At 54.2% G+C, this 12,830-nt stretch overlaps 1 protein-coding gene across 2 annotated transcripts in view; it reads right to left on the reverse strand.

The window, feature by feature from the left end:
* Positions 1-1,279: 1,279 nt before the first annotated feature.
* VIPR1 (vasoactive intestinal peptide receptor 1) overlaps positions 1,280-12,830 on the reverse strand; it is a 31,353-nt gene continuing 19,802 nt past the window's right edge. The window contains exons 4-13 of one of the 2 annotated variants that reach the window (XM_019727544.2): positions 12,452-12,558; positions 11,116-11,219; positions 10,520-10,652; positions 8,007-8,160; positions 7,411-7,471; positions 7,135-7,204; positions 6,662-6,753; positions 4,111-4,240; positions 3,829-3,870; positions 1,280-3,036 (exon numbers count right to left, since the gene is read on the reverse strand). In XM_019727544.2, the coding sequence (XP_019583103.2) occupies positions 2,845-3,036; positions 3,829-3,870; positions 4,111-4,240; positions 6,662-6,753; positions 7,135-7,204; positions 7,411-7,471; positions 8,007-8,160; positions 10,520-10,652; positions 11,116-11,219; positions 12,452-12,558 (1,085 nt within the window). In that variant the 3' untranslated portion in view covers positions 1,280-2,844. Of the gene's footprint in view, positions 3,037-3,828; positions 3,871-4,110; positions 4,241-6,661; positions 6,754-7,134; positions 7,205-7,410; positions 7,472-8,006; positions 8,161-10,519; positions 10,653-11,115; positions 11,223-12,451; positions 12,559-12,830 lie in introns of both variants that reach the window. The other variant, XM_019727542.2, reaches the window with a different exon arrangement.

The raw sequence follows: 12,830 nt of genomic DNA on the forward strand, positions 1-12,830 counted from the left end.
AGGGTACTTGCCTGGGGCTGCCCCAGCTCTAGGTTCACAGTCACTCTTTCTATCTTTCTTTTTTTCTTTCTTTCCTTTTTTTTTTTTTAATTGGGGAATATTGAGAAACAGTGTGTTCCTCCAGGGCCCATCAGTTCCAAATTGTTATTCTTCAATCTAGTTGTGGAGGGCGCAGCTCAGTTCCAAGCCCAGTTGCCGTTTTCAATCTTTAGTTGCAGGGGGCACAGCCCACCATCCCATGCGGGAATTGGGAATTGAACCGGCAACCTTGTGGTTAAGAGCTCGCGCTCTAACCAACTAAGCCACCCGGGCTTAGAGGCAGCTCGTTGTCTTCAATCTAGTTGTGGAGGGCGCAGCTCACTGGCCCATGGGGGAATCAAACCAGCAACCCTGTCGTTCAGAGCGTGTGCCCTAACCAACTGAGCCATCTGGACACCCTGACAGTCACTCCTATCCTGGCCTGACCACACCTGACTTGGGCCTCTGCAGGGTGCTGGGTTGGGCTCTCCTTGATGGGTCCTGGGGTGGTACTGAGTAGCACAAAACTTTGAAGGAGCCTTGCAGGCAGATCTGAGCCTTTGCCAGCCAATTCTGGCCTCTCGTTAGCAGTTTGGCACCCCTCTCCAGCTCCTGCAGCAAGACTGCCTCCTTGCAAATTTGCAGGAAGTGGAAGCCAAAGAGGTCCGCTCAGGCAATGGCTTTGGAGACATCTCTTGCTGACTGATGTCATCTACTTCACCGTACTTACTGCCTCTGTGTCTAAACCTATTAGTTGTATTGTCTTTGCTCGCTCACTTGTTTTGGTGACATTTGTTCTGCCCTTGATCGTCCTCCTCTTGGCTGAGCCCTGGCAATGGCAACACGTTCTCATCCCCATGTTCTCCTTGTCTGCAGGAATGACTGCGGCTTGTGAAATCCTTACACTTAACCATTTTTGGGACCGAGGGCAGCTCTGTCTGTTGTTTGTCTATTGATGCAAGAATAGAACTGTCTCTTCTTGGATGGATTTCGAGGGGGGGGGGCACAATAAGGACCTTGTGTAACTTCTTCACTCAGAAGAGAGAGGATACCCTTCAATGAGATGTCAGTTGAAGGCCTTTAGAATTGTGTGCTCGCCACATGGAAATGTAGGATTCCCACCCAAACCCAGAAGGGTGGTGGCATCTGGCTTCAGTGATAGTTTTGACCACCCCTCCTCCACATGGGAGGAGATGGCCGCAAGTGGGAAGCCAGTCTCCATTTTACGACATGTGGGACCATCAACCATTATGAAAATGAAGCCATTCCCACCCAACATTTATTGTTGCACACATGTGTTTGTAGTCTTGAGGGGAACTTCTGGCTGCAGTGTGGGCAGGAAGCCATATGGCCACAGGGGCGCAGGGCACACACAGGATGCCACAATGAGCAGGTTCTTGTCCAGACGACACATGGGCCAGATGACTCCTCAGCCACACTCCAGGGAGGGCCAGGTGGGAATGGTGGTGGTGGTGATAACAATATTAGTGGTGATACAAATAACCAGCATGTTACAAAATACAAAAGGCAGCAGTTAAGAGTCTGTGCTTTCCCTTCCCCATCAGTCAGACCTGAGTTCAAATCCTGCTGTGCAACAAGGCAAGGTGTTAGGTCTCTGAATGCTAGGTCTCAGAGACCTTGACAGACAGAGCCATGTCTGCAAGAAAACAAAATGTCTGTTGGCCTGCACCTGCAGACAGAGCCAAACTTGCGATAACAGAAAACACCACAAAACAGCTACTGGCTTGCAGACAGTAGCAACATTTTCTGTTCAAACAATGCTATCCCGTCAGCTCCTATAAAACCCTCCTCACCTCTTCTTCAGGGCTGCAAGTCTCCTTTAGGCGTGCAGCCCGGACTGTACTGGTCTTTGCTCAGTCTGATATACTTTTCTCTCTTACAATAAAAACTTTCTTAACTTGCCTGACTATGCGTGTTCCTATACCGCCGACCTATCACAAGGTACCTACTCTCAGTTTCCTTATCTGTGAAATAGGCACAGGAGTTCCCACCTTGCTGGGTTGATGAGTGTACATCTCATCATGAGTGTACATCTCTGAGCCTGTGGTTCTAACAGTTGGCACATAGGCGGGCAGCCAAGGGCAGCTCCCATAGCCCACAGGTGGGTGGGTAGGGCTGGTGGCAGTCTCCATTGAATTGCTCCAGCCATCCTGGGACCACTGCACTTCAGTGGGGACTATGACATAGCTGTGCTCCCCAGACTAGAACTCCATCTCACAAACGCATCTGCCTGAGGCAGACACTTACTCACCTTGAGGAGCTGGCAACTAAGAGGCAGATACTGGGGGAGGGGACTGCATCTTTAGAGAGATGCTTGAATGGCAATGCTTAACCCAAAGGATTTGACAGCAAGGGTGGGCCTTGAGGCACTGTCGAGGAGGTGGTGGCGGCGGGTGACCTTTCGGCATGACTTGTCAGTCAAGTTCCCAAAAGCTTTGCTGGGGGGGTGGGCGGTTACCTTCCTGATAGGTCACGAGAGGGGGCGGAGTCACTTGAAAGTAGGCGAATTCCTTGCCTTTGATTGGCGAAGGGGGCCTTTGGAGGAGGAGTCTGACGCCTGAACTCCACCCCGCACCTTCCAGGGTATGAGCTCTCAGGGGCTCCTTCTTGAGAAGCAGTGCCCGTCGGTCTATGCACGCTCCTCTCCCCACGCAGGCTCTAGAGCAGCGCTCTCCAGCGGGCGGGGAGCCCGAACAGCCTCTGAGCCCAGGGCCCGCGCTGGCCTCGCCCGGGCAGGCGTCTGCCCCCGGTGCCGCCCCGGCTGGGTGGGTGTGGACGGATGGGGCCGCCCTGGGTCCCTGGCAGTCAGACCAGGGAGTCTTCGGCCTGGAAGCTGGAGGAGCGACGCCCACTGGGGCTGCCGCGGGTCAGCATGGAGACCTGTGTGCTGTATGTGGCCCCGATGCTGCCTCCTGACGGGTTCTGGTATTTGCGGCCCCGGCCCAAGATGCCCTTCAGGTTCCAGCGCCGCCACTTCCGCCGCAGCTCTGCCTGCACCTGGGAGAAGGGAGTGTGGTCAAGCCTCCTCCATTGCTTATTGGGCTGCTCTCGATTTAGGGTGCTGAGCCTCGAGTCATATCCTGTTGGAGAGTCTAAATTGAGAGACTGGGATGCTCCCTTGGGGGGTGCAGAGTTGGGTGGGCACATGGGCCAGGGTCAAACCAAGGCCTTGGAGTAAGGGGAGGTGAGTGGCAGAGAGGATCTGAGAATGCAGTCCAGGGATGGGCAGGGATACCGCCGAGGGATGGCTGTAGTCCCATTTTTCTGATCCTTGCTCTCCAGCTCACTTGAACTCATCCAAGTGGATTTCTGTGCTTTGTCACCAGGCGTTCGCCATCACTCAACCTTCACTCGCTACCCCAGGCATCTGCACTCACTCTGCACACAGACACTTAACACAGGCTCTTCCCAAACTGATGGCCACATGAATCCTCTGTGGGGATTCTACGTCAGCAGCTTTGGGGTGGGCCCAGAAATCAGCATTTTTAACAAGGTCCTAGGTGCCACCACCAATTTACTAGTCTGAGGAGTAGAAAGGTATAACCCATCTTTTTTTTTTTTAATTTATTGGGGTGACAATTGTTAGTAAAATTACATAGATTTCAGGGGTACAATTGTGCATTACATCATCTATAAATCCCATTGTGCGTTCACCACCCAGAGTCAGTTCTCCTTCCATCACCAGGTTTAACCCATCCTTAATCTGCACATATCCCATCAGTGTTTCTGGATCCTGGGCCTACCATGTTCTGTTCCCTGGCCCCCATGGTCTGGGAGGGGCTTACCTACCTCACCATTGAGAAAGCAGTAGAGGATGGCCACCACAAAACCCTGGGGAGAAAGGGAGCAGGAGAGGTGAGGTAGACAGACCCCAGGAGCCCCCAGCCTTGTCCCACCCCTGGCCCGGGCACCTGTGTACCCCTGGTTAAGCAAAGGGCAAAGCACACAATACGTGCTTAATCAATACTTATTACAATAAAAGGACTGGAATCCAGTGGCAAGGGGCTAAGGCCCAAGGTTGAATTCCCTTAAATCCCAGAGAAGAATGCAGCTTAAGTCAAGAGTTCGTACCTGGAAAGACCCCACGACGAGCTCAAAGACGATTTTCACGTCATCCTTGAAGTTGTTGGGGAAGAAGGCAAACATGGTGTAGTGTATTCCAAACAGGGGGATCAGCAGAAGGGTGGACTTGGTCAGCCTCCTGGAGACAGGGAGGGGCAGGCCGTGGGTAGGTGTGTCTACATATGAGGACACAATAGGGCCTGGTACAGGGACGGCGGGGCACAAAAGACGGGGATGATGACCAAGACGTGTTAGTATGGACTGACTGTTGGCTCCTGCAACCAGATATTGCATCCATATCTGGTCCAGTTCCACGTCTGCAGTGCTTAGGCCCTCATGCCCCCTGCCCCTCTCAGAATAGAGGCCTCTCTATTCTCTCCCTTCTGGAGTAGAGAGTATAAAGGAGGCCAGTGCTGAAACCTGAGGATGATGCATAATCATGGTATTTCAGGCTCTGTGGCAGCTAATGGGAGATCTTCTCAGGCTGTTTCCCCTCTCCTGGTCTCAGTTTCCCCAATCTGTACAATGGGGGTAAATGTATATTCTACATGGTCAAATTACAGAAATTGGGCCCACTGTAAACTTAGAAATGCTTTGGGTGCTACAAAGTGCAATGCATCCACGAGAGACCAATTCTCTGCGGGGAATGAGGACATTTGGGTAGGAAGTCTTTGTAATTGGGGTCCTGACCACATATGCCCAAAGGCACTTGGGAGGATGGTGGGCACTCAAGTTTGTGCCTGGTCATCAGGGATGACCCAGGGTCAACTAGTACAATCCTCTGTCTTTGGCTTCTCTGCAGCACTCACTTCTTCAGGAGTTGCTACCTTTTCGGGGATTTCATCCCTCTCCGTCCCCACCAGCTCCCCACACCAATACACATACTTCCAACATGCTCCTCCATCAGCAGCCAGCCTTGTGTGCAGGGTCCACATTTACTCTGAACGCCTGGCCCTTTTCCTATGGAGCAGGGCTCATTCTGGTTCAGGCCTCCCAGCCACCTGACCTCATAGGTGGTCAAGGCAGTGTGAGCCCATGGTTCCCTGGCTGAGGGAGGTTGGAGGCATGAGCGGGGGGTGTCTCTGCCTTTATCAGTCCTGCCTTGGCAGTCAGTCCAGGGAACCCTAGCCCTGGGCCTGAGGTCCCACAGCAAACTGGGGGCAGGGAAACTGGACTTGCCCCACCCATTCCTTCCTGGACCTGGTTCCCCGCCATGCTAAGATCCTGAGAACTGCCCACCCCTCCTTGGCTGCCAACCTATTCCACGTGCCCGAGGCTGACAGATGGAAGCTTTCTTTAAATTGAAGGCTTATCGGGAGGTGGAGAGTGGGAGCTGACAGCCCCTCCTCGGGGAGCTCCATCTCCGACTCCCTACCCTCCACCCCTCTGCCTGCTGACAGCTGTTCAGTTTCCATCTCACCCACATGGACCTGGCAATGACCAGTTTTGTTTGCCTCAGATTCAAGCCCTTTTAAGCAGTCGTATGTTGGGAAAAATAAGGCCCCACAGGTAAAGTAGGGGGTCAGGGTGCAGAGGCCTGATGTGCTCCCCCTTGGCAGACCGCGGACCCTTGCAGGGACTTCCCTTCTGAAATTGGAAGGAAAGCTCTGCCTATACACCCAGCAGGAGAGAATGCCCTCATACCAGGAATGTGAGTCTTACTCCCATCAGAGGATCACAGGATTCTAGAATAGAATCCTAAATCCAGCAGCTCGTGACATTCTAGCCAGGAACCTTAAAACTGGAGAAGCTAGGCCAAGTAGAACATTCTAGAATCCCAGGACTAGAAGGCCCTTGTGGGATGCCCCAGGCTTGTCTTGTGCAGCACTACTAATCTCCAGTTCTTACATTCCCACAGCCACCTTTTTCCTGTTTCTTTTGTTCTATCTTCAAGCCTGCTATTCTCATGAGAACCTGTTTCTCCAGACCTCCCAAACACAGGAAACAGCCCTCACACCTTCCTAAGCCAGGAGCATGACTGCTGTCCCATGGACACTGTGCCCTCCTCATGCCACAGTGCCTTCCCTTGGAGGAAGGGAATGCATGTCAGTTTCATCACCTGTAAAATGGGGACAATTTATAGGGGACCGTGTGGATGAAATGAGACGATGCATGGAAACCCCTTAGCACATACCTGGCACATAAACTGCAGATGCTGTTATTATTATTGGGGTTTCCTAAATCCTGAACATGGCTGTCTTTTGGTAGACTAGGGGTTCCCTCAGGGCATTCATCTACTTTTCTGTGCCAGGCACATGCCAGGAACTGGGAACATGGTGTGAACACATTCTCTACTGTCTTCTCAAGCTCCCTGGCTTGGCAACAGGTGTGGACCTGGATCATTTACCCGGTAGGTAAGTAACCGCAGGAGAAGCAAACGTGGGACTCACGAGCCTGGGAAGGAGGGGCTGGGGCAGGGGACACTCTTGGACTGAGCCAGGCCATGAGGTGGAGGTGGGCAAGAACAAGACTGCTTTTCGGGAACTGGAGCGGGGCTTCCAGAGCATGTAGAATGACATGCGGTCCGGGGATAGGGTCAGGGCACTGGGCCCACACTCACGAATATGGGCTGCTGTTACTCTTCCCAACATCTGGGGGGCGCAGTTTCTGAACCAGGATTCGGATGATGCGAATAAACAGGACGAAGTTCACCTGGCAGGTGGGGGCCAAGGTCAGGCGGTCAGAGAGGGGAGGCCAGGGTGTCCAGCCCCCTGGGCTGATGGCCTGTCTTTTTCTCTAGGGCCCTGATGCTCCTCTATCTTACACCCCCCCCGCCCCCCAGCTCTTCCCCCTTTGGGCAAGTCATCCGGGAATTCTACTTCATAGCCCTAACGACGAGGCCTCCCAATCCATCATCTGGACTCTAGAGGAAGAACTGGTGGGGGAAGGGAGAGGGACGATCCCACGTTAGGCACTGGGAAACCGAGATTTCAGATCTGACCTACATACGCATTTCCTGTGTGACCTGAGATAAGTTGACTACCCAGTGTAGGCCTCAGTTTCCTCATCTCTAGTGGTGGGAGGAGGCCTTACCAAGATGGAGGTGAGGATGGGGGCCCTGAGGATCCACCACAGTAGTGAGGAGTTGATGATGTCCCAGCATCTGGGTAGGGTACAGTAGGGGAGAGAGAGAGGTTGCCCTCAGCCACAGAGAGGCAGCACTTCTCTAGTTGTCCCCAGCTCTGCCCCCAAGCCCTTTTAGAGAGCATGGGTCCCGAGTCTGTGTTGCTCCCAGGCCCCCCTCATCCCACTCAGGGGATCTGCCCCAAGTGATGGCAGCCAGGAGGAGGGGGCAGGGTGACGGCTCACCCATGATCCTCAAAATAGATCCTGATGATGGTCCACACCATAATGAATATGCTGGGCAACCCTGTCAGGGCCAAAGGAGAGAAGAAGAGAGGAGAGGGCATGGGAGGCAAGGAGAGAGGGCATGAGGGAGAGATTAAGGAGAAAGAATCAGACAGAGGGAGGGAGAGAGAAAAGGGCGGGTTACCAGTGCTGCCCCAAATGGTTGCATAGGTTGTTCATCGCTCCACTGAAGGGGTGAAACTATGCCTAAGGGGCTGTGTCCCCCAAAAGGGAGAGTTTTTTTCTAATTTTGGCAGAGGCAGTTTATAGACTAGCAGTGGCCCTGTGTGTTTCAAGGGCTGAAGGGGAAATACAAGGATGTTCATAGAATCTGTCGGTCCCACAGCTCAGCCCTGGTGCAGCTGCAGCCTGAGGGCACCTGTCCTGGGCCACACATTTGGGGGACTTTTATCAACCTTTGGCCGGGAAGCTTGCAGGCAAGACCTACAGCCCAGCAAGACCTAAGGCTACAGGCTGGGTTGGCATCCGCCCCCTGGTGAGCTCTCTGGGCCTTACTCCCTCTGTCCCCAGCCTAGTGGCCCTCCCAGGTACCATACCCCAGCCGATGAGTATGTACCCCCAGAAGTACTTCCGCTCGGAGAAGAAGGAGACCACCAGCAGGGTGTGTAGGTAGAGGCCTTCCACCAGCAGCCAGAAGAAGTTGGCCATGACACAGTACTGGAATAAGACCACGGCTGCCTTACAGCCCACCTGCAGGGGGAGGACGAGAGAGGGGGCTCACTGGGGCTAGCAGGGGTCCCTGCCCACCCACTTCTCTGTCTGGGGTGACAAACACAGCAGCTGTACAGCCAGCTTAATCTGTGTTACTTTTGCATTATCTCCTTAAAAATGTATTCAGTGGGTTTTTAATTATCCCTGATTTTACATCATCTAATGTTTTGGAATAAGCTTGTGATTTTAATTATCCATCCATCAATTTATCATTTATTCATCTTCCTGTATACATATCTATCCACCCACCTACCCATCCAACCATCCACCTACCTACCTACCCATTTATCCATTTATTTACCCATCCACCCACTAGACATCTATCCATATCATCCATCATCTATTCATCTTCCCATCTATCAATCCACACACTTACCTATCTGTCTCTCCACCCATCTATCTGTCCACCTACTAGACATCCACTAGCGACCCACACACCTAGCCATCTATCCATCCATTCATCGACCTGTCCATCCATCCATATACTTATCCATCCATCCACCCCCTACCCATTATCTATCCAATTTTTCTTACTTTATCCATCTATCCTTCCATGTACTCAGCCATCCATCTACCTACCCATCTACTTAAACCACCACCCCACTCCCACCACCTATTTATTCATCTTCTTCCAACTAGGATTGAAGGTGTCTGGAAGAGGTATGAGGCAGAAGTCTTGCTTGCATTTGCAAGAGTCCCTTTAATGTGTGGGCTGTGGGCTGTGGGCTGTGGACTGTGGAGTGGGGCCCAGATGGACGCGTTGAGGGGAGATGGGGACTGAGAAGAGGGAAGTAGGTGGGGAAAGGAGAAATGAAGAAAAAGAGGAGAGGGGAGGGATGGCCATTCCTCCTGGGGGCCAGAGGAGCTAGTGGAAGAATGGGTTCCCCAGGCAGGTGAGGACAAAGGAGGAGTCAAGGAGACCCCTGAGTAGGACAATCAGGGGCTATGGGTGGCCCACCTGGCATGATTAGGTCTTCTGGGATCTCTAGGTCCTCACTCAGAAACAGTGTCCCATTTCAAATCAAGCAGAGCTTAAAGCCACTTCCTCCAGGAAGCCCTCTAGCTTCCACTCCGCCCAGTACCCAGTTCCCACCCCTCTTTCCTGCATCCTTGGCTTTGAGACATCCTCAGAGAGCAGCCTATGGTTGAAAAGTTCTTCTTTAGGTCACTCTTCAGTCCCTCCTGCTCCAGGCTTGCCTGTTTCCCCCACCCTCCCACATTTGCTTTACAAGGAGAATAACTCAGCTATTTAATAGGACAATTATCTGTGCTTCTCCTAGCCTTCCAAAAGCTTCCCAGGGCTGGTAATGAACCGGGAAGCCAGTCTCCACAATTATCCTTAACGAGTGCTCTGGAGGCTGCAGGCTGCTCCCCAAGTTCTGCCACTCATCCTGCGTGTGTCTGCATCCTCTGAGGAGCTCTGGGAATGGCCGGGCTGGCTCCCTGGGTGTTCCCTTCTCCGTGTTGAGATTCCTGAGATTCTACCATTCTAAGTTCACTCTTCGGGGAGAAAGTACTACTGGCCCCTGAAATCATGCACTATCTCCACCATCACTCATGAAGCAATGAGGTACTGACCCCCAGGAATGGGTGGGAGCCAGGGCTAGCCTGGAGCTCTCTGTCCTAGCTCGGGGACACTCAGGGAAGGGGTCCTGAGCTCAGCATCACCTGGAGATGGACCCCTGAGTGACAGCAATGAATTCTTAGAGGCTTTCTTAATTTCCCTTCCTGAGGAAGTCCCAGAACTTACTGGTGGCTGGGGAACAGGAGGGCTGTGTGTGTTTGGACTGGCTCCAGATGGCAAGGGGGGAATAGGAAGGGTGACATGGTGAGCAGAGCCCTGGGTCTGCAGATGGCAGACAGCAGAGTTGCAAGGAAGCTTGGAAGTCCTTGCATAGCTGGGGAAACTGCGGCAGGGAATTTCCTAGGGTCACATGGGGACTTAGCAACAGAGGTGGGACGGGGGGCTGTCGGCTCTGGGCATGAAATGTCCCATTTCCCACCAAGGAGAGGCATTTCTCATTGGCAGGAGCAGGTGTGTGAACTCCCAGATGGCCAAGCACCATCTCCTGTTGTGGGGAGAGGAGTAGGATTCCAGGATCTGCCAGGCGGGGTCAGTTCGGGGGAGGGGGCTGGCCATCCTTGGAGAGAAGAAGAGAGAAAAGAGAGGGAGAGAAGAGGAGGGAAGGGGGAAGGAGGGAGAGTGGGGGAGAGAGAGGATGCGGAGGAGAAAAGAAGAAGAGGAGGAAAGTGGAGGGCATGGGGGGGCCAGAAGGAGAGGAGATTCGGTGAGAGAAGATGGAGAGCAGAGGGAGGTGGGCCTAGGCAGGGTCCTCACAGAGCCTTCAGAGCAGTTGTCCGACTCCGTGTCGTTAAAGAGGATCAAATCCTTGATGAAGACGGAGACAGCCCTCAGGATGAAGGACACGAAGAGGTGCATGTGGATGTAGTTCCGCGTGCAGTGCAGCTTCCTGTGTGAAGTGGGCAGAGCTAGGAGGTCAAAGGGGCCTCGGAGCCCCACCCCAACCAACAATGCCCAGTGCACTGAGTGAGCCCCAGGCAGACGGGCAGACGGGGCATGTGGCCTCTGAGGGCAGGCCCTGTCCCAAAGGGGGGCCCTGTCCCAGGTATCCCATCCCCAGGGGCAGCCTGGCCACCAAGTGCCTCAGCTTCCAGGTACACAGGCCCCACCCTCTGGTACCCCATCCCCAGGTGCAAGGCCATCTTGTGGGGGACTAGGCTATGGCAGGTGGAACACAGAGCCACCTACTGTCTCTAGGGGAGGCTGGCCTGGTAGGGGGGCTGGAGCAGGGACTGCACTCCCAGGGGGTGACAGAGCAGGTGGGCAGAGCATGCCTCAGTCAGACTGGGCTCAAGCATGGGAGTGACCTAGCTAGGTTTTCTCTGAGGCTTATTGCTGGGCCTGGACCTTACCTGAACAGGCTCAAGATGGCCATGGCGACCAGAAGGGTGGCGAGGGACAAACTGTAGCCAGTGGTGTAGCCCATCTTCACAGAACTGTAGAACATTTTCAGCTGCTGCTAGAGGGAGGTGGGTGAGGATGTTGGGTGGGTGTGGGGGGAACTCACCTACGGGTAGTGGCGGGGTGGGGTGCCCTACACACCTGCTTGCCCATCCCTGCCTTGGCAGATGAGGAGGCCGGGCTGCCGCCTTCAGGCCCCAGGCCCCCTGCCCCGCTAGTTTTTAAGACGAGACAGAACTGCTTCCCAGGATGGGGTTGAATCCCTTCCCTCTCTCTGCTCCTTCAGGGGAAATGTCAGTGAGGGAAAAGCAAAGACCTCACACGTTCCATTTGTCCATTCATTCTTCAATCATGTGTTTGTGGGGAGGGAGAAGGTAAAGAAGACACTGTGGGGTGCTTTCCCATTTTGGGGGATCTCGGGGCTGAGTCAGCAGCATAAGGGCAGGACAAGCTGGATCCCAAAGGCTTCTTGTTGGCACCCTCTTGATGCCCTCCCCAGGGAACACCATACACACACACACACACACACACACACACACACACACACACACACGCAGAGCCATAGTCACTGCACAGGCCCCTCCTTCCTCTTTGCCTGCCCTGCCCCCAACCCCCAGCAGAGGCAAGTGGTTAAGAGGGATTTAGGGGTTCAAATCCTGCCTGATGACCTGGTGAGCCTTGAAGGCCTCTGAGGAAATTGCTGCTCTCTTGGGAGGAGTGAAGGGTGCCTGGGGTGGGACAGGTATCATCACAGACAGATACACACATACACACACATGCGTTCACATACCAAAGCAGCGAGGGCTCCTCGCTGAGGACTCCACTACACTCTAGCCTCCCCATCAGGGTCCCTGCCTGGCTCCTGGCCCCACATCCTTCCAGTGACCACCTGTGTGTCACCTGCTCGGGGCACACCCCTGTCCTGGGCCTGAGAATGGTGGTTCTCTTCTGTCCCCGTTCCTGACTGGCTGGTGGGGATCTGAGGTGGGTTCCTTCCAGGATCTGCACCTCAGTTTCCCCTATGCACATGATAGGGGGGGATGGTATCTGCCTGCCTTGCCATCTCCAGGGCTGGAGCCAGGCTCCCATGAGGCAGTGGGGTGGCCTGGCTGGGGATGAGTCCCCAGAAATACAGGCCTGGAGAGGGAAGAGGAATGTGGAGGGCAGAACCCAGGAGGCCTGGCTCCCACACAGATGGCAGCCTCACCCCTGGGTGGGAGAGAGTGGAAGGAGTCTAGCAAGCCAAGGCACTCGGGTGGGGTGTGTGGGGGGTGCACTGAGGCCCACCTCATCCAAACCTGACTCCTTATCATCGAAGCCACAGGCGTCAGGGTAGGGGCCAGGCTCCAGGTGTGTCCAGCCTTCCTCAGTGCAGCTTCGGCTCACGTTGCGGTCTGGGTGGAGGGCAAGGGTGAAGTGGGGAGGTTGAGGCATGGAGTCTGGCTGTCTAGGCTCAGTCCGACACCCACCAACTCTGTTGTGTCAGGCTCTAGCTGCCCAACCTACACCCCGGGGGAACCTGGGGCAGGGAAAAGCCCCTCCAGGACTTCCAGGGGACCCTCTGACACAGGTGACAGTCACAGCAAACATTCCTGGGCTCAGCCCCCCTGTCCCTTGTCATGTCTGAACCTGAACCTGGGTGCCATGTAAACTCTGATCCTTGTCA

This window comes from Rhinolophus sinicus, linkage group LG10 (assembly GCF_036562045.2).
Source record: "Rhinolophus sinicus isolate RSC01 linkage group LG10, ASM3656204v1, whole genome shotgun sequence".
NCBI classification, from domain to species: Eukaryota; Metazoa; Chordata; class Mammalia; order Chiroptera; family Rhinolophidae; genus Rhinolophus; species Rhinolophus sinicus.